The sequence below is a fragment of the Salmo salar genome, chromosome ssa11 (assembly GCF_905237065.1).
Source record: "Salmo salar chromosome ssa11, Ssal_v3.1, whole genome shotgun sequence".
Taxonomy (NCBI): Eukaryota; Metazoa; Chordata; class Actinopteri; order Salmoniformes; family Salmonidae; genus Salmo; species Salmo salar.
In genome coordinates, this window is record NC_059452.1 from 26,999,459 (window position 1) to 27,020,788 (window position 21,330).

The 21,330-nt window shown below is 44.4% G+C and overlaps 1 protein-coding gene across 1 annotated transcript; it reads left to right on the forward strand.

The window, feature by feature from the left end:
* The first annotated feature begins 1,560 nt into the window (after positions 1 to 1,560).
* Positions 1,561 to 19,867, forward strand: LOC106562344 (thrombospondin type-1 domain-containing protein 4). The gene is made up of 12 exons (XM_014127166.2): positions 1,561 to 1,805; positions 13,438 to 13,645; positions 15,388 to 15,563; positions 15,694 to 15,784; positions 15,934 to 16,131; positions 16,303 to 16,432; positions 16,714 to 16,918; positions 17,339 to 17,512; positions 17,904 to 18,077; positions 18,479 to 18,658; positions 18,799 to 18,943; positions 19,198 to 19,867. Exons 1-12 carry the CDS (start codon positions 1,725 to 1,727, stop codon positions 19,338 to 19,340), a joined length of 1,905 nt encoding a protein of 634 aa, XP_013982641.1. The 5' UTR covers positions 1,561 to 1,724; the 3' UTR covers positions 19,341 to 19,867.
* The last annotated feature ends 1,463 nt before the right edge of the window (positions 19,868 to 21,330 follow it).

Consider the following 21,330-nt stretch of genomic DNA (forward strand, 5'->3'; position numbering starts at 1 on the left):
GCGTTAAGCGGTACTGTTCAATATCAGTTGAGATTAGTATACAGTATATCAGGAGAGCATTAGTAGCTGATGTGTCTGAGATTATAGAGATATATATGCTGTTGAAAAGCTCTCTTCCCCATACACTACGTTCCCTGTAAACATGTGTGCAGCTGTTGTGTTGCTGCAGAGGCTGCTCACTGCTCAGTCACTGGCTGTCAGTCAGTCTGCCTCTGGGAGAGAGAGAGAGAGTGCCAGCGAGTGGGGAAAGACAAGAGAGTGCCAGCAGAAGCCAAGCCAAGTCCAGGTGTTGAGACGCCACTATCTAAACTTTCTGGCTTTTTGTCTGTCCATGATGCCTTTGCTTGCCGCTGTGAAAGATTTAAACACAATTGGAGATGTAATGGAATTAGATGCATTCAATAGGTGCTGATATGACTTGTTATCCTGTTCAGTGTTCTCAGTACTCTCATTCATATTATGCAGTGACTCACTGCTGGCTTGGCTTAACAGTGACAGGCCATTTTCTGTGCTAAAAAAGCTTATTTTCTCTTAATGGTGTGTAAGCACCTGTGGCCCAAAGAAGAGGGTGTGTCCACTAACAGCCTGCTGGAAATCTCTCTCTCTCTCTCTCTCTCTCTCTCTCTCTTTCTTTCTCTCTCTCTCTCTCTCTCTCGCTCCTCATAGCCCAGCTGAAATACAGAATTGTAGTGGATACAGTAGTTTGCTGCATGTGCCTGTTGTGGTCTCCCTGTACTGCTTTAAAATCGGAAAATATTGCGTTATCTCATGGTTAAGTGAACATGGCTGCAAAAATGTCCTCTTGGTCTACGAATCAAATACAGCCACAATGCCCTGATGCACCCACTATGGTCATATAATCTTATGTGAAAACCAACTGTCATAGTCTGATGAAGAGCGCACTCCTAACTACAGTGTGTCCTGATGAATTAGGGTTTAATGTTGTGGAAACAATGGTGCAGCAATAGGAAAACCATATGATGAGTTCAGTCTTTTTGGCTCCGGCTTTTTTACTTCCAGCCTTCCTTGCGACGTGGCTCGCAATTAAGTGCTTGAGTATGCTTGTATAAGAGAGAGTGCAAAGGGATCGTATTGTTGCAGAGTTTGTGGTTTCTCCATGTTTAAGAATATGAAATGCAGTCCGTAGTCTGTCTATTTCAGTGTTAGAATGTCCACTTGACCACAAAGTGTTTTGGGCTGTTATGTTACTTTTCTTTGGCTGTCTGCTGTGTTCCATTGTCAGTGGTCTAGATTACATTGCAATGGTATGCCATCAAGTCCTACTAAATAATGATTAGCAAAGGTATCCAGTTGAGTTGTCTCACCAACACCTGTCCATTGTTGACTACACAGTAGGAGGCTTCATATTCCACCATATATAAACAATAAATACTCTTCCTCTTCCCTTCCCAAATATTTCCTTTTTCTTTTAAACATCTCCCCACTAATCTTCTTTCTTCCCAGATATACCTTTCTCTCTCCCTCTCTCTCCCTCCCCCCTCCCACCCCTAACTTTTCCTCTTAAATGCCCCAGCCTCCCCAGCTGCGCCTCCTCCAGCTCAGTTTACAAGGCTGTGCATAAAGATCAGCAGTGTAGTGGTTTTGGCGTTCACTGCACTACAGGGCCAAGGCGAAACAGCCAGGAGCAGCTACCTTTTTCTACTGGACCTGTCTGAATGCATGACTGAGAGCTGCTGGTCAATAGTTCTTGGCCACATGAGAGAATGCTATCAGGTCTGGCTCTTCTGCTGCTTGTCTGCCTCCTCCACATGTTTGTGACTGCGCAGGGGAACCCGTGGTCACAGGTAAGTCTTAAACCATACCATGGTCTTACTATGGACCCTCTCTCTGCTTTTCCACAGGTTGGGCTGAGACTGACCGTCTGGGACTGGCTACTCATCGCTCCCAGTCCCAGCACCTTTACATGTCCCAAACAGACATAAGAGGGACTCCCTCTAAGACAATGACTGTATAAACCTGTATTATGAATGTAATTAGCCTGTTTAGCCCGGTGCTCTTCTTAAGTAATTATTGAGCTGCTGAACTGTAAGTTGATAGTCGGATTCTAATAGATAGGTTAAGTTCTAAGTTAGTTCATGTCTTGGCTATGACTGCAGACTATAGATCATGAGGAGGAAGTAGGGATCAGATTAGGTATTTACTGTGTGACTGTTTTCACTGTTAAGCAGCTTTTGCACTCTGTGCTGTTGACTCTATAGCACATACAAGGCAGGCTGTTATATAGCAATAAAGGACAGTGTCCTTCAAAGTTGTACTTAGTATAACTGTGGAAACTCAAAAGGGGGATGTCTGGCTTGTAATAGGGCATAGATTGGCACAGCTCCATGTGTGTGTAGATGATTGACTACATGGCTGTGACATCACTGTGATACTGCTGCAGACAGGTGATGTACAGTCATAGAAATAAAATAGCTCATTCTAGTTCTGTGTGTACAGTATCCTGGTTTGATCTGTTCATCAAGGTCATATGCCACATGAAAATGTTACATGTGAATGTAGTCCATGCGACCGGTTTGCTTTGTCTTCTGCTAAACATCTAAAATGTGTGACGTCAGGCGAAGCTGCAGTTGGTCATTTGGCAGGAGTTGAGATTGGTGTCTTAGAGAATGATTGTATAGGATTACGTGTTCCCTCTATAATACTCTCACTATAGGGCACCTTTCATTTCCACATGTAAACATGTAGGTGTGTCCTTAAGTTGTCCCTTACCCTGTATTTAGGCACTTTTTTTAATATCCATTCATTATGTTCCCAACACAGAACCTCTACAAACAGATACCGATGACAGAGGAAATCCTCAGTGTTTTAAAGACTGTAGAATCAACACGGTTTGTGCTATTTCAGAAACGTTTACAAGCAGTGGGCATTTATGAGGCTGCTGTGCCCTTGACCTGAGGCCTGAGGCTGGGAGAGAGGTTTGACAAGTTTGTGGGGTACGTGAGAAAACATCCCCCAGTCATGACCAGTATATATCACTCTACTCTTCATTGTTGAGGACCCCACTCCTATCCGGGCAACAAAAAGTATTGGAGTTACTTTAGCTTGTTACCATACTATTACCATGTTATTACCACTTTATCCTGCATTGTATCCTGTGCTGATGTGAAGTGCTACTGTAGAGTGTGTCTTTAAAATGGATGGAGGAGCCCAATAGCCCTACTCCTCTCAGTGGGAAGAGTTATCCCCACAGTTCAGTCATTATTCCTGGTTGTTTTGGATACCCACTTGGGGTTTGACACATGTAATGATTGATGTTGGGAAACACCATGTAGTGGGAAAGAACCCATGAGTTATCACTGTCTGGTCCAAGAAAACCAAGAGTTTGTGCTTCTTTTAGTGGTTACAAGCTCAGATTATTGCCTTGGCTTGGTTGACTTCCCAACACATTCCTCAGAGCCTGGTTCCTCTCTAGGTTTCTTCCTAGGTTCCAGCCTTTCTAGGGAGGTTTTCCTAGCCACCATGCTTCTACATCTGGGGCGGCAGGTAGCCTAGTGGTTAGAGCATTGGGCCAGTAACCGAAAGGTTGTTGAATCGAATCCCTGAGCTTGACAAGATAAAAATCTGTCGTTCTGCCCCTGAACAAGGCAGTTAACCCACTGTTCCCCGGTAGGCCGTCATTGTAAATAAGAATTTGTTCTTAACTGACTTGCCTAGTTAAATAAAGGTTAAAATAAAATAAAGAAATCTGCATTGCTTGCTATTTGGGGTTTTAGGCTGGGTTTCTGTATAGCACTTTGGGACATCGGCTGATGTAAAAAGGCTTTATAAATACATTTTATTGATACAAATTCCAGAGATGAAATCGGAGGAAAAGTCTGTGATTCTTGAAAGTATGTCTTCCATTCTTCCATTTAAAGCTTATAGGACATAAATAGATTTTCAAGTTCTTTGTTGAAGGCTGCCAATTTTCCCTCTCTTCTGTCATAGCAGTCAGAACGGCCATATTTCCTAATCTCCTTTTAGTGCTGCAATCTGATATGGAAATGTCAATTGGTATTGGAAGTTGTACAGTACCATAACAGGTCAATTGGTATTGGAAGTTGAATAGTACCATAACAGGTCAATTGGTATTGGAAGTTGTACAGTACCATAACAGGTCTAGCATTATTCATTGGGAGCTGCCCTTGAATTTCTGATGGATGTAGTTTACAAAGTGACTTCATTATACTGTATGCAAGTGAAAATCACCTTTCACCTTGTGATCACTGAGCAGTCCCCAGCACTGCAGTAGCTGTCACGACTTCTGCCGAAGTCGATGCCTCTCCTTGTTCGGGTGGTGTTCGGCGGTCGACGTCGCCGGTCTTCTAGCCATCGCCGATCCATTTTTCATTTTCCATTTATTTTGTCTTGTTTTCCCACACACCTGGTTTTCATTTCCCTCATTACATGTTGTGTATTTAACCCTCTGTTCCCCCCATGTCTTTGTGTGGTATTGTTTGTTTTAAGTGCTTGTGCACATTTGTTTGACTGGTGCGCGTCGGGTTATTGTGCCCATATTTTGTATTTTCTTATGCCGTTGGTTTTACTATTAAACTGCTCCGGCTATTACCAAGGTCTGCTCTCCTGCGTCTGACTTCCCTGCCACCAGTTATGCACCCCTTACAGTAGCCTACCTCCACCACAGCTGCAGATGTGTTTCCAGTGCTGACTGTGTTGAAGGCAGTGTGTGTCGTTAGCAACCTCACCCTCATTAAATACTGTTCTGATAAAGGAGCCTCTAAAGGGAAGGTAGAAAGGAACACAGCATCTCACCATGTGGGAGACAGATGCTTGTGGTCTACGCCACTGCCAACGGTCGGCCACATGCACTTAACATGGACCGACCGACCGAACGAACGGAGGGGGTGGGTTGTCATGCCATACTATGACGTTATACTGGATTCTGTGTGAGAAATGAAATAGGAATCAGTGGTAAAACACAGACAGACACTATTATATGGGACATGTGGCTCTGTATTTTCTAATGATGTACAGGATGCCAGTATGGTCCTATTCTAAAAGCTGGCCAGTGTTTCAACTCAGCAGGTCCAATATTCATTGTTCACAGGGTTTGCATTAGTCCTAGCCTTGGTAACAATTTAAAAGATGATGGAATTTAGCCTTTTGTTATTTTCTAAATAATCACATTTACTTTATACCTGTATTGTGAATACTATTCAACAACAGCAGCAGCATAGAGGGGTTTGGTTAAATGCGGAAGACACATTTAAGTTGAAGGCATTGTACAACTGACTAGGTATCCCCCTTTCCCTTTCCCATTAGAACACCTTTAGCCACTAGTCAGAAGTTGAGCTCATCAGACAGTAATGAACATAGTAGAGTGAGCCTCTGTCTTGAATCCCTCCCTCCCTCCCTCCCTCCCTCCCTCCCTCCCTCCCTCCCTCCCTCCCTGCCTGCCTGCCTGCCTGCCTGCCTGCCTGCCTGCCTGCCTGCCTGCCTGCCTGCCTGCCTCTGCCTCTGCCTGCCTGCCTGCCTGCCTGCCTGCCTGCCTGCCTGCCTGCCTGCCTGCCTGCCTGCCTGCCTGCCTGCCTCGCCTGCCTCGCCTGCCTGCCTGCCTGCCTGCCTGCCTGCCTCTGCCTGCCTGCCTGCCTGCCTGCCTGCCTCGCCTCTGCCTGCCTGCCTGCCTGCCTGCCTGCCTGCCTGCCTGCCTGCCTGCCTGCCTGCCTGCCTGCCTGCCTGCCTGCCTGCCGTGGCAGAGAGCACCTCCACCTCATTGTGCTGTAGTGTTAAAACAGACAGGAAGGAAAGCATACATGGATGGAGATTAAATTAAATGAATGGAATGACTGACGCATAGCTGAGGTTTGCTGCCCGCTCCAAAGCCAAGCCACACCGCTTCCTGACATCCTGACACCAACTCCCAGGGCTGCCTGCCTGGGAGACTCAGCGGTAGCTGGCTGGCGTACCATACGTACACCAACCCCAGATGATACCACTATGGCATGTCTAACTTCAAGTCTACACCAAGCCCTTATGATACTGTACCACTATCGCAAGTCTAGCTTGGGAGACTGACAGGATGTCAGGGTGAGAGCACTTCTAGCCGTTCACATCACAGTCAAGGAAGGTTAGAGGAAGGTCTCGTTAATTTCCTTGACCACAGTGCCAAAGTGCTCTGCGATTTCAAACCAGGCAGACAGTAAAGGCATCCTCAGTGAGTGGGTAGGTAGATAGAAAACCATAATGAGTCTCAGAGGGGATGTTATTTTGGCATTTCTATAGATCTATACCTGTCTTTCCAACCCAGTCAGTAGTAAACTATGTTTATTGAATATAAGTATTATTTTGTACGTTGGGGAGTCAAACTGAAAGAGTTTAAGTTGGCCCAACTGATGTAGGATTATGTAGACATAATATCTTGCGTTCGGTTTGATTTTAAATGCTTAGAACCCACATATTTCTCATTGCCTGCACTTCTAATATACAGTATGACCCAGTTTACTATTTACGACTACAATTTCTTCTAGAGCAATGAGTCACATTTTTTTATAAAACAGACAATGATCCCCACTCATCTTTTTTAATGTTGAGATTGTTGTCAGTCATTGAGTTTTCTATAGATTTCAGCATAATGTCATTTCCATTCGGTGGTCATCTTGCTGTAAGGTCACCTCTGCTATGAATTATTATCAGGTATGACATTGCCCCAGAATTCTCAGCTTGGAAGCCCAGTAATGTAAATATTACATTTCCAGATGAGCTGGCGTATCATTGCAAGCCAAGTCTTGATAACAGCAATGGCAACGCTCCAGCAGAACTCTCTGCTGGCTGTACAGCAAGTGAAGAGTTGAAAATGTTCTCATAATGTTCACAAAACAACCTCTGTTACTCTTTGGTCGTACATTTGGTCGACAGGGTTTGTGTGTGTTTGACATAAAACAAAGTGGAGTGTTATCATTTGAAAATAAATTGAGAATTCCTGTAACGTCTGTTGTTGGAATGAGACCAAGACGCAGCGTGGGTTGGGTTCATCATACTTTAATATAAACGGTGAACCAGCAAAAACCAAAACAAGACACAACGAACGAACAGTTTCGCAGGCTACTCACAGCAATGCAAAAACAACTTCCCACACCAGACAGGTGGAAAAAGGGCTACCTAAGTATGGCTCCCAATCAGCGACAATGATGTACAGCTGTCCCTGATTGAGAGCCATACCAAGCCAAAACACAGAAATACAAAACATAGATAGGGAACATAGAATGAACATAGAAATAGAAAATATTGAACACACATCGAAACACACAAAACAAACACCCCCTGCCACGCCTTGACCAAACTACTATAACAAATAACCCCTTTTACTGGTCAGGACGTGACAATTCCTTTAATCTGAAGATATTCTCATAAGAATTTAAGTTGAATCAAATGTCATTGGTGAAGCGAGGCCAAACCATTGAGCTGACACTTCATTCTAGAGACTGTTATTGTTATTAATATTTATTCCATTAATGCAGCATTCATTTAGTTTGTTGTTATTTGATTAATATGTTGTGACAACATGTTAGGTGTTAAAATATTAGATGTCATGTTAAATAATATGCAAGATTTCAACCTTGGAACATTAAACCAAAACTTTTTAGTATCGGTGACCAGATACAGCTGGATGCATATCTAAGTTTGTGCACTCAAAATGTATGTACCCTGTAATAGTGTTAAGTGTCCAAGTGTGTTAATATATTCAAATTCAAACCTTATAAACTCAGAAAAAAAAGAAACGTCCTCTCACTGTTAACTGCGTTTATTTTCAGCAAACTCAACATGTGTAAATATTTGTATGACCATAACAAGATTCAACAACTGAGACATAAGCTGAACAAGTTCCACAGACATGTGACTAACAGAAATGGAATAATGTGTCCCTGAACAAGGGGGGGGGGTCAAAATCAAAAGGAACAGTCAGTATCTGTTGTGGCCACCAGTTTCATTAAGTAATGCAGTGCATCTCCTCCTCATGGACTGCACCAGATTTGCTGTGAGATGTTACCCCACTCTTCCACCAAGGCACCTGCAAGTTCCCAGACATTTCTGTGGGGAATGGCCCTAGCCCTCACCCTCTGATCTAACAGGTCCCAGACGTGCTCATTGGGATTGAGATCCGGGCTCTTCGCTGGCCATGGCAGAACACTGACATTCCTGTCTTGCAGGAAATCACGCACAGAACGAGCAGTATGGCTGGTGGCATTGTCATGCTGGAGGGTCATATCAGGATGAGCCTGCAGGAAGGGTACCACATGAGGGAGGAGGATGTCTTCCCTGTAACGCACAGCGTTGAGATTGCCTGCAATGACAACAAGCTCGGTCCGATGATGCTGTGACACACCACCCCAGACCATGACGGACCCTCCACCTCCAAATCTATCCCGCTCCAGAGTACAGGCCTCGGTGTAATGCTCATTGCTGCGACGATAAATGCGAATCCGACCATCACCCCTGGTGAGACAGAACCGTGACTCCTCAGTGAAGAGCACTTTTTGCCAGTCCTGTCTGGTCCAGCGATGGTGGGTTTGTGCCCATAGGCGACGTTGTTGCCGGTGATGTCTGGTGAGGACCTGCCTTACAACAGGCCTACAAGCCCTCAGTCCAGCCTCTCTCAGCCTATTGCGGACTGTCTGAGCACTGATGGAGGGTTTGTGCGTTCATGGTGTAACTCGGGCAGTTGTTGTTGCCATCCTGCACCTGTCCCGCAGGTGTGATGTTCGGATGTACCGATCCTGTGCAGGTGTTGTTACACGTGGTCTGCCACTGCGAGGATGATCAGCTGTCCGTCCTGTCTCCCTGTAGCGCTGTCTTAGGCGTCTCACAGTATGGACATAGCATTTCATTGCTCTGGCCACATCTGCAGTCCTCATGCCTCCTTGCAGCATGCCTAAGGCACGTTCACTCAGATAAGCAGGGACCCTGGGCATCTTTCTTTTGGTGTTTTTCAGAGTCAGTAGAAAGGCCTCTTTAGTGTCCTAAGCTTTCATAACTGTGACCTTATTTGCCTACCATCTGTAAGCTGTTAGTGTCTTAATGACCATTCCACTGGCGCAGGTTCATTAATTGTTTATGGTTCATTGAACAAGCATGGGAAACAGTGTTTAAACCCTATACAATGAAGATCTGTGAAGTTATTTGGATTTTTACGAATTATCTTTGAAAGACAGGGTCCTGAAAAAGGGACGTTTCTTTTTGTTGCTGAGTTTAGGATCATGTATACAGTGAGCAGTCTTGGTGCTCTCTCAGGGACTCATTATCGATCTACCTTCCTGACTCCTTGGTGGTTTCTAGGCTGGTGGGTCTGGCATGGCACCCAGAGTATAATATCATGGGAACCCCTAGTCTAAGCTCTGACAAGACCCAAGTATGTTCTGACCTCAAGCCATGGACATGGCAGAGATCAGAGATCCGAAGAGTTATGGTCTAGGATCAGTTACAGCAATGACTGATTAAAAGTGTCTGGAGTCTGTGATATGCAGAGTGTGTGGTTGATAATGGATAATTTGTGTAGATGGGGCTCCTGAAACAGCTGCATGAATCTGGATGTATTTGTGCACCATAGTGCTCCCTGGTAGGCCTATACAGTACAGCCGTCTGCACATGTTAATGTCAATCACTCGTTAGCTTATATCTCGTTGTCATTAGTGGATTCCTCTGTCTAAACATCCACTCACAAACACTCTCCATTTAAACCCAGGATCCCAGTCCCACGCCTGTGAGAAACCGTAGCAATCAGTCCACTGACTACTTTTTTCACCACATCTATAACTTCATTTACAGAAGATGGGGTATATGAAGGCCTCGATTCAGTCAGAACTAGTGTTAACCGGCGTTGGCAGACATACGCATAGCAGATGTTTTGGCGGTGTTGGAGGTTTAACTGTGGTGTGAGCTGACAAATAGATGAGTGGCTGCTCTTGTGTCACAAACCACTCCCTTCCTTATTATCCCCACTGCGTTAGAAGTTCAAAATGGCGATAGAAAGTGTACGCTTCTAATGCATGTTTTCATTTTAATTTGAATGGGGGGGATTTATCAGTCTAATCGAGGTGTAGACAATAGAACATAACACATTTGAGTGTTTGAACTTGTAATGTGGCTGCATGGGATTTGTCGGATTATAAAATTGGGTGATTTCGTTGCCACGATAAGGTAATGCAAGGAGCCGCTTGTGGATCTGACAGCTCTAACGTATTTCCACCAACAACACCGCCAAAACAATTGCTATGCAGGTGTTGACTAGCGCAGATCTAATAGAATCTAGCCCGAAGTCTTTACAGTCAAAGAAAGATGGGGGCTGGTCGACTTAAGGACTGTAAAATGTTTACAACATTCCTGTTGACTCCAGCATAAATCACTGTGACCACTCATTTTTATATTCATATTTGCATTCCTTGTGGGAAACCACAAACCAAGTCCCCCACACAGTTAAAAGCAACATTATTGCAAGGCAAGTGTAACCTACGCCTGTGGGAAAAGGATCAAGTGACATGGAGTGTCTTTGCAACTGTTTATTGACAGTTTGTGCATGTTTGTAATGAAATAAATGTTGGTTTTTCATTCCTTCTTTACCCACTCAGTTAAAGTGCATTAGGCACTTATTTTAAAGCTCCCAAACCTTGATTTCTGAGAAGAGGCGCCTCTGTGCACAGCTGAGGACAGCCTTGGAATTGGGATAGCCATCATAGTGAGACAGTAGTTTAAGGGTATCTAATAACCTTATAAATGCAAACTCAAACATTTGTTATAAAGTGGTTACTTGTATGATGGAAAGATACCAATAGTCTGCTGGTTCAGTTGTGTATAATTTCATAAATTCAATTTAATTGAACTCAACAAGGGATTATTATCCCTATCATGACAAGCCAATTCCTAAAAGCACAAGACCTTACATCTATTGTATCTGGAAAAGTACTGCTGGGGTTTATTGGAAGTCTAATGTTTTCATCCGACGTTCCTCACTTTGACTGGTAGTTGACCACCATCCTGACACGTCTAACCATTTCCAGATGAGGTGGATTTTAGTGACATTTAAAGGCCCATTATAGTTCTCCTGAAAGGGGATGTCGTCCAGCGCCAAGCAGAATTATAAACCACCCACAGAGAGCAGATTAGAAAAAAGCAATGATGTGGTCTCTTAATAAATTGAGCACTTAAACACTGTGGATCCCCTTGAAAGGGAAAAACTAGGATCCCTCCAAACTTGGTTCAGTGAGACACCTCATTTGGATGGATTCGTGATGCAGGACCATTTATATATGATATATCAAGGACAGCCTGGATGACTGTTTTCAGGTTTGGGAGACAAATGACTGCTGGCTTCACTGTTTTGCATGGGCTATCATCTGTTCTCCAAAGTCTGTTTTGACAGTTTATGATTTGAAAGATATACTGTACATTAACAGTGAATCTATTTGATATCAAATAATACCCACACACTTCAATACTTCGTGTATAGGTCCCATGCCCTAAGTCATTTTACCATATTAAAAGGCTTGGAAAACCTTATTGCACAATTTTTCTAAAAACACTACGGACGCCTCTTAGTCACATGATATTTTATACATTGACGGATTACTCAGATTACGGGTAATAAATGATGTGACTCTCCATTCACACGTTAACACACAGTGATTCAGAGCTTTTCTCTGGCAAATGGCCACTGATAGCCATTACTCGCCAAGCTTGTCAAGCTGTAGTTTATGAGGGGAAGGAAGGAACCGTTTTCTTTCTCCTGGGATTAAGGCTAAACATTGAAATGATATCTGTGATAATGTTGTTGCTTAAATTCAGGGTGTTTTATGGTGAAAATTGAGAAGGCCGATACCACTCACTTGGTATCCCAATTGTTTGTGATAGCCTTGCATACTGTATATGTGATGTATTAAAATATAATGTGTAAACTCATATGGAACAATCTGGTTTTCATCATGTACCATTCTTACATTTGAGTGCCTATAGGCTACAGTATGTATCCATAATTCCACATTGGCCAATATAACATTTGCCCTGTTTGGTCATTTCTCAGGGCTCTTAGTTTGCTATTCCCTCTCTCATCGCTTATTTCCTGTGTAGAAGGAGGTGGTGTGTATTTGTTTTGGCCTGGGTGGAGTGTTGGCCCAATGCAGACCTCGCTGCAATGGGTGGGTGAGAGCCAGGCTTCTGTCTCCTGAGCCTACCCCAATCTCCTCAGTCCACCCCTAGCCCTGGCCTGGCTACCATCTCCCCTGTTCCAGCCCCATGTCCCAGCCTGCATCCAGCCTGCAGCTGACTGTCTTACTGCAGCTCCAGGAAGATCTAAGTCCGCTGAGAGAGCATGAATCTACAGCAAAACCCTTTTTAATTACCACTGTAGTCTGCTCTTCATTTGTTTGTGTGATTATTCTATGTAAGCCTATGTCCCATGCTTAAGGACCACACATAAAATGTTGTGTAATATTTTTTATGAATGTTGGGACAAAATATATACAGTTGGTCTGAGAAAATATGCCGGTTTAGCAAGGCAAGATCCCCATTAGTCCTGGTTTGGCAGGACGGGGGGGATTATTGACTGGACTGCTGAACGTAACGTTCCCTGAGAGATACTGACTGACTAGAGACTAACGTTGGCAGCCGTCCAATCACAGAGGAGCTTTGTGTCATTAAAACTAAACAGTTTTTTTTGTCCCCTGCTGACCCCTCCCTCGGTCGTTCCTTCGGTTCAGGTTCAAGTGGTGACGGAGGGCGTATCCTGAGGGCGTATCCTGATTCTGGCACACCAGTGTCTACTCTCTACTGCCCAGGGGTCTGCAATTATAGAAATACGGTGGCCTGCTGGGATCAGTCCCAACCAGGCCCCTGCCTGCAGCACCTGTTCACACAGCGAGCTACTTTTATGTCAGAATTGGCTGGATTTATCGACTGCTGATTTGAGTGTTCTATACTAACCTTATCCATGCTTCCTGTAATTTATGAGTGCCAATTTGACAGAGAAAGCTAACACCCCTGAGGATTTGCTTTGGGAGCCATTACTACTCTAGCATCGTGCCAAGAATATGCCTGTTGTTGGAATGAAGCCGGCTCAGGCTAATTGGTTGTTGTGTTATGGTAGTTAATTATGTGCAGCAGGTCATCGAATTAGAGAGGTGAAATAACATGGGTTTGTTTATGAATATGCTGGGATAGGCTTTGGTTTATTATCTCTCATTCTCCCCTCTTTACTTGATTAATGAGGTTGCTCATGTTATTTACTTTTCCATGCACTTCAGTGGTAAAACAGTTGCCTGTTAAAACAGATGTCTCAGTAGCTCAACAGTTGAAAATTGCTTCACCTCAAAAATCCTCTGCTTACAACAAAAAGCGTACTGTACTGTTTGTAATGTACCGGTATTGATTAGTGAGATGCAATACATGTCTTCTGTCCCCTCCTTTAACCTCCTTCTCCCTCTCTGACAGAGTCTGGGCTGCGATGAGTACCTGGGCTCAGGCAAGGTGATGGACAAGTGTGGGGTGTGTGGCGGGGATAACACGGCCTGTAAGCTGGTGTCAGGGCTCTTCCAGCAGCACAGCCTGAACAAGGTGGGCTACCACAAGATAGTGGAGATCCCAGAGGGAGCCACCAAGATCAACGTCACCGAGACGGTGAAGAGCAGGAATTACCTGGGTGAGTAGGACTGTGACTGACCAGTGTTTTAACCCGGGTCAGAATGTGTTAGCCCGCTGAACTAAAGCCTAGACATTACCCACTGGGTACAGACGTCAATTCAACGTCTATTCCACGTTGGTTCAATGTAATTTCATTGAAATGATGAGGAAACAACGTTGATTCGACCAGTGTGTGCCCAGTGGGTAGCTTGGAAGGCAAGTCTTCATGTCTGAGGCAAGGTTACTCAACACACAAGCATGGTTCCAAACCACCTCTGTTTAACTACAGAGTTACCAGCTCTTTATCCGCTGCCCCTTAAGGCTCCATACATCTCTGCCTGAATCAGGCCCATGAGCTATGACACATGCAATAGCAATTTTAGGTTTTCCCTTCGACCACGTTAGATTATGTTTTATATTACATTAACGGTACTAATAAAAAGTCACCATTTAAAGATAAGCTTCAGGTTATAAAACATCTGACAGCAGTAGCTATTTTTTTCAATATAATTTAGGTCATGTCTTGCTACATCCGTGCTGTGAGCCTGGTATCAGGCAGCAGGGAACAGCTGCTTGTTAAATTGATTTGATTCATTTAATTAAAAGGCAGCTCAAATACAGAGCAGGAGGGATTTTTCCGGAATTTTGGATGTGAGCATTTCTATGTTGTCAGTAACCACACAGTGCACTTCTGGTTACAATCTTTTATTTAATTAATAAAATCTTGTCTTTATAGGAGCATAACAGTGTGACACAGAAGTGGGTCTATTGTCAGGAATGACTTCTGGAATGTCAGTGTTTTAGTGTGAGAGTGAGAGAGTGGCCCCCACTTCCCCTGGCCTGGCCACTCCCCTCAGGGGAAAGTATATAAACAAGCTTTCATTAGAGGACCTTATCCTCCAGCCTTCCCATCCTTTTTAATTAAGGTGAGGAATTTCACTGCTGCCTAGAAAACCACCACTACTGACTGAGCCCAGCGATGAAACCTACTTTGAAACGACCTTTCTAAGTCAAAACTACTAACTGGGGGTAGTAGTTATGCATTGCTTTTTTAATATGAGTCCCCACTCAACCCCTACACAATACTTACTCAGTGAGTAAGCACCTAAGCCGGAAATGTAGAGTATGCGTGAACAATGGCTCCTTTCTGTGACTGCTGTTCCTGCGTCGTTTGGCGTTGTTGTTGGAAGAGTTCATATATCAGTGGGTAAAAGCGTGCTGTGATGCAACATCCTGGGTATAAACAGGATTCTTCCATGGACCTACTTATCGTTACCATTATCCCCTGATGTTTGCCCCACTCTCCTCAACAGACTTCTGTTCTAGTTTATTTCTGCATGCCTAATATGTGCTTTAAATTGTCCAAACACTCTTATATTCAGTAGTCTTAATGTTACTTGTCTAATGTTCAGCATTTAAAGAAAAATAGCTCACTCCTTTCAAAATACAGAAATCCTCAGGGAAAAAAAAGCAGTGTCTTTTGTAAATGAGCAAACCTGTTAGTAAAGAGCTGGAAAAGCTTTATGTTAATCGTGTAGCTGAATCTCCCAACTCTACAGCCACATTGGAGAATTCCATGGTTAGGGCAACAGGCCATCTGAAAAACATTACAGAAAAGTTACATATCTTGAAAACTTGAGTGCTGGCAAGCAAAACATTTTGTGACCATGTCAACAATGGACTAATGAAACAAATACCAAAAGATAGTTTTAGGGTGGAGTTTTATTAACGGTCAACCATCAACTCATGGTCTGTCTGCAGCTCTGAAAAGCCGCTCAGGTCGCTCCATCATCAATGGGAACTGGGCCATTGACCGGCCGGGGAAGTATGAGGGGGTGGGCACCATGTTCACCTACCGACGACCCAATGAGGTCACCAGCACTGCCGGGGAGTCCTTCCTGGCTGAGGGGCCAACCAATGAGATCCTGGATGTTTATGTATGTAATCAGTCAACTTGTATGTACAGTAAAATGTAGCTCATATTGGCACATATTTCTCTGGCAGTTTACACTGGCACATTACGTTGTAATTAACTTGTTCACTGAAGAATTTTTGCTTTGTCCTCAGGTGATCTACCAGCAGCCCAACCCAGGAGTGAGCTATGAATTCATCCTTCCCTCTGACAACCCTCCACAGCACCCCGACCACAGACCTGGAGGTGAGGCTCCCCATAGTTACTGATGCATCTGACTGGGACTGTATGGCCTAAATGAACTATTAGTCCACAAAGGGAGGGGGTCACAAGCATCTCAATGACTGAGTTTTCCCCTGGTTTTGTTGGCTGAAATACCATGTTCGATCTCCCAGGGAACACTCTGCATGGGCAAAGTGGGAATGATCACCGGGGCAACCCCAACCAGGATGGGTACGATCCAGCAGGAGGGGGCAAGTACCCTCCTCAGGTACCCAACAACCAGGTGCCAGCAGTCCAGCCACCCAGACGTCAGAGAGAATACAACTGGAAACTGTCTGGGGCAACAGAATGTAGCGCCTCCTGTGGCAGAGGTAAGACATGGCATGTATCTTTGTCTGAACTGAAGCCCCAAAAGGTCTCAACCTCTGATGCTCTAATTAATACTAGTTGATCAACTAGGTTTAACAGATTCCCACAGTGAGTAGTGACGATGCAGTATTGAGGCATGAACATCTAACGCTCTCCTGTGTATTGGTTTTCAGGTAGCAGGTACACCATCTTCCGCTGTGTCCACAGACTGAGCCATGAGCATGTACCAGAGAACCAGTGTGACAGCAGCACCAGGCCCAGTTCACAGGAGGAGCCCTGCAACCTTCAGTCCTGCCCTGCCTTGTGAGAGAACCCTCTGTCTCAACCACACGTACATTACATACAGGGCTCTTAGACACTACACACACCGGTTCAATACATACACAGAGCTTTAGCAGAAGTCATAGGACCCAGATTTCTATATTCTTCATGAAAGGTTCCTGACCCATCCTCTTTATAGTCTAATAATTAGATCATAATTAGAATCTAATTGGACAATTGACCACATGTTTTATTAGCTACGTTGGTACCACATAGCTATTGTGTCCCTCTGAACATGGGGCCTTGTGTGTCCTACTGTGCAGTTGGGATATTGGTGAGTGGTCGGAGTGCAGTAAGACATGTGGCCTGGGTATGCAGCACCGGCAGGTCTTGTGCAGGCAGGTGTATGCCAACCGGACCCTCAACGTCCACACCAGCCGCTGCCGCCACCTGGAGCAGCCCGAGACCACCAGCACCTGCCAGCTGAAAATCTGCAGCGAGTGGCAGATACGAACCGAGTGGAGCGCAGTGAGTGACAGCTGTCAATCAATATGCTTCAAATAGTATTTGTTTCAAATACTTTAGCTGCACTTGTTTGCGCTTGCTCTGCGCATGGAACAGTCTTAAAAGTGTAAACCTACCCCACCCATCTGAGGCAGGCTCAATCAAAAGTTCTAAGTCCACAGACAAGATTTAACATACATTCTTCTAATACAGTATGGAGTATAAGAAAGTACATGAACCGCAATTAGATAAATGTTATCATTCCTCTAAAGTTGCTAGCATTCCTTATCATAAATGAAACCCAAGCAAGTATTCTATGGAGCATTTTCCCAGTTGTTTTCACAGACAACAGGTTACATTCATCAGAGAGACCCATGTTTACACTTTGAGATGAACTGAAAACTACCCCTATAGTATTTTACTGTCCATCCTGTGTTTCCCCAGTGCTCTGTTCCCTGTGGCGTGGGCCAGAGGACCAGGGAGGTGCACTGTGTCAGCAACGTGGGAGACTTTGTGTCGGACGAGGAGTGCAACATGAAGCTGCGACCCAGTGACAATGAGAACTGTGACATGGGGCCCTGTGCTAAAAGTTGGTTCTTCACTGAGTGGGGGAATAAGGCATGTATGTGTAGGACTGAGGACATGGGCTCTCAAGATCACAGTCTAACACTTTTCTAACCTAATACTGTAGTAATTGTTGACATTGATTGGATTGCATCCACTACAGTATGGTAGATGCAAGATTATAATTGAATACAAATTGACTTGATACTACTGTTAAAAATGGGGGTGATACTAGGGCCGGGATTCAATCAGTTAGCATTTTGTCAGCTTTGCACCTTTTAAAGGCAATGTTCCACATTCACAGTAAACGCTGCATATGTCGGCTCAATTGGAAATTACCTTTGAATGTCAAGTGCACTATACACGGATCTGCCGCTGATCGGATTGAATCACGGCATAGGTCAACTGTTTGTATTGTCACTTACCATGTCTTTGCTCTCTGCAGTGTTCTGCTGAGTGTGGGATGGGCATCCGGACCCGCGGCGTACTGTGCCTGACCAATCACATCAGCAGCTTGCCTCTGGAGGGGTGTGGCCATGAGCGCCCCACTGACTCTCAGGTCTGTAATCACGGCCCCTGTGAGAGTCGCATCGAGTGGTTTACAGCCCCCTGGAGTCAGGTAAGACAGGACAACGCCGGGTCAAACTGGGCTTGTAGGGACACATCTGGGGAAAGATTAGGATGAGGATTTGCTGCTGATTTTACAGATGTCTCTTATCCATTACTTACATTTTTGCTGATGTCTCATGTTAGTGTTGTAAAGAGGAACACTCAGATGTTACAAAGCCATTGTCCATTATTTCCATTTGAAATAGCTTTTTAGTTCAAGACTAGGCTTAATCTCTGTCCGGAAGCCGGCCCTGTAAGTAAGGTGTACCTTCTATAACTCAGGTCGGCCAATCAACTGAGCCAATCAAGTCTTTATTTTTCTTAATAAAAAAACAACATGTTGAAACAGTTCCGATGTCTCATGTCATGCCCATGTGTAGTATTACCTATGGTCTTTTCTCCTTCCCCCAGTGCTCAACGGAGTGTGGCTCGGGCAGCCAACAGAGGGCAGTGGTGTGTCTGATGAAGTCTGACGAGGGGTTCAATGTAATGCCGCCCTACGAATGTTCTTCTCTAGACAAGCCTCTTAATCAGCAGAGCTGCCACCTCAAGCCCTGCGGGGCCATGTGGTACCACACAGACTGGAGTGCTGTGAGTAACTATACACGCACATGCCCACACATGCACGCACTCACACATGAGAAAACAGACACACACGCTTTTATGTGGAGTTGTGAAATACTCTCTTGAAAGGGAGAATGAGGTTTGCACTGTATTCTCTGTCCCTGTAGTGTTCTAAGACGTGTGAGGGGGGCTTCCGTGTGAGGGAGGTGCGCTGTCTGTCTGATGACATGCTTTCCAGTGAAGGCTGTAAGGAGGAGCTGAAACCAGTGGAGAGAGAGGAGTGCAACCCAGAGCCCTGCGTCCCACACATAGGTCAGTTACTACTGTATAGTAAACATGGATCTGTGGCCAAGGCACCAACTCTGGAATGTCATACAGTTGGATTGTTTAATGATGGCTGGTCTGGTCCTAACTACTGTCAGACAGTTTTAATGAGGGTTAGAGGGGATTTTAGTCTAAAATGGTTCAACATTTATGAAGATCTTATTCCATACAGAAAACATGTGAAAATACTTAAAGATTTCTAAAACTTATCATCACTGACTTTCGATATGATTGTTTTTCAGACGAGAACTGTCGAGACAAGTATTTCAACTGCAATGTGGTGGTCCAGGCACGTCTCTGTGTGTACGACTACTACAAGACAACCTGCTGTGCCTCCTGCACACGAGTGGCCCACAGACAGTCACAACACAGGGCACTCAGCTAGCCCCCTCTCCCCAGGCCTCAGACCTCTAGGGGGCCTGACACAGTGCCCAGAGCAGGCCCTCAGTCCCTGGGCCAAACACACTGACCCACAGTGGAGAGGACAGCCTAGAACCTGACTCTGGGTGAACACTGACTGGACACTAATAGAGTGCTGAAAATACAGACTGAAAAACTGAAAGACTGCAAAGAAAGGAAGTGAAAGCCCAACTTGTTTTTGGCTTGTGAGGAGATTGCCAATGGGCAATACGGGAAACTGAATGGTTCATGGAGGATGGTTGTGAAGGACACGTTTAACAGGGCTATGAGTGGAGGAGCTCTGGTGAGGCGAGATGATAGACAGAACACCAAACCGAAGAATCTGGAACCACTTTATGGACTGTAACCAGAATCCCCTCCAATAAAAGTTCCCGTCTGGGTTTTTGTGTTTCGTGGGAAGCAGTTTGCCGCTGCCATTCACCTGAATGGATTAAGGTCTTGAAAAAGGTCTTTGGCTGAAACGTTGACAAAATAAACAAGGTGCAGAGGTAATATTGTGTGAGGGAGTTATCTTTCTTATAACTAAGGACTGCTACCGCATCTGTGATGAGACTCTTGACTACCATGGCTCTCTTGGATTACATTAAAGGAGAGGAAGATACAGTATGAAAGGAAAGCAAGATTGTTTGTTTTGCATAATGTATAGACTGTACACATTTTAATAAGCTTCTTTACGCTCTAAAATCCACAATATTTATGATCTAATTAACTACATGTAGTATTAAGTTGCCCAAGCTTGCTCTTAAATCATCCCCAATTACGTATCATGAGGGCTCTATTCAATACTCTCCTACATAGCAGTTTAGTTGACCAAAGATTTCACTATTTCACAGGAGGACGTGTCAAACAGTAATTGCTCAATCTGTCCAGATCTATGGCTCTATTTTATCTGTACCGGTGAAGCGTTACAGATGGCGCAATATAAATGTTAAGGTAATTTCTGATTGAGCCAACATATGCGGTGTTTACCGTGATGCAATCTCCGCTAATACGGAACATTGCCTTTAAATTTCAAACACGCTGTAACGCTGAACGTCTGCGATACGGATTGAATAGAGACCCAAGTTATGGTGCTAAGACAACTTAAGTTGTAAAGTGTTTTTAAGTGACAGCTCACCAGTTTTACACTGCAACCCTCTAACAAATGAAGCTCCAAAATGTTCATGTGTTGTTGTAGTGTATCATATATTTTGCATCACTGTGTGTATGTACTGTGTATATACAGAACCAGTCAAAAGTTTGGACACACCTACTCATTCAAGGGTTTTTCATTTTTACTATTTTCCACACTGTAGAATAATAGGGAAGATATCATAACTATGAAATAACACAAGGAATCTGTAGTGACCAAAAAAAGGTTAAACAAATCAAAATATTTTAGATTCTTCAAAGTAGCCACCCTTTGCCTTGATGACAGCTTTGCACACTCTTCTCTTGGCATTCTCTCAACCAGCTTCACCTGGAATGCTTTTCCAACAGTCCTGAAGGAGTTCCCACATATGCTGAGCACTTGTTGGTTGCTTTTCCTTCACTCTGCGGTCCAACTCATCCCAAACTATCTCAATTGGGTTGATTGTGGAGGCCAGGTCATCTGATGCTGCACTCCATCACTCTCCTTCTTGGTCAAATAGCCCTTACACAGCCTGGAGGTGTGTTGGGTCATTGTCCTGTTGTAAAAAATATAGTTCCATTAAGCGCAAACCAGATGGGATAGCGTATCGCTGCAGAATGTTGTGGTAGCCATGCTGGTTAAGTGTGCCTTGAATTCTAAATAAATCACAGACAGTGTCACCAGCAAAGCACCCCCACACCATCACACCTCCTCCATGCTTCACGGTGGGAACCACACATGCGGAGATCATCCGTTCACCTACTCTGCGTTTCACATTGACTCATCAGATCAAAGCACAGATTTCCACCGGTCTAATGTCCATTGCTTGTGTTTCTTGGCCGAA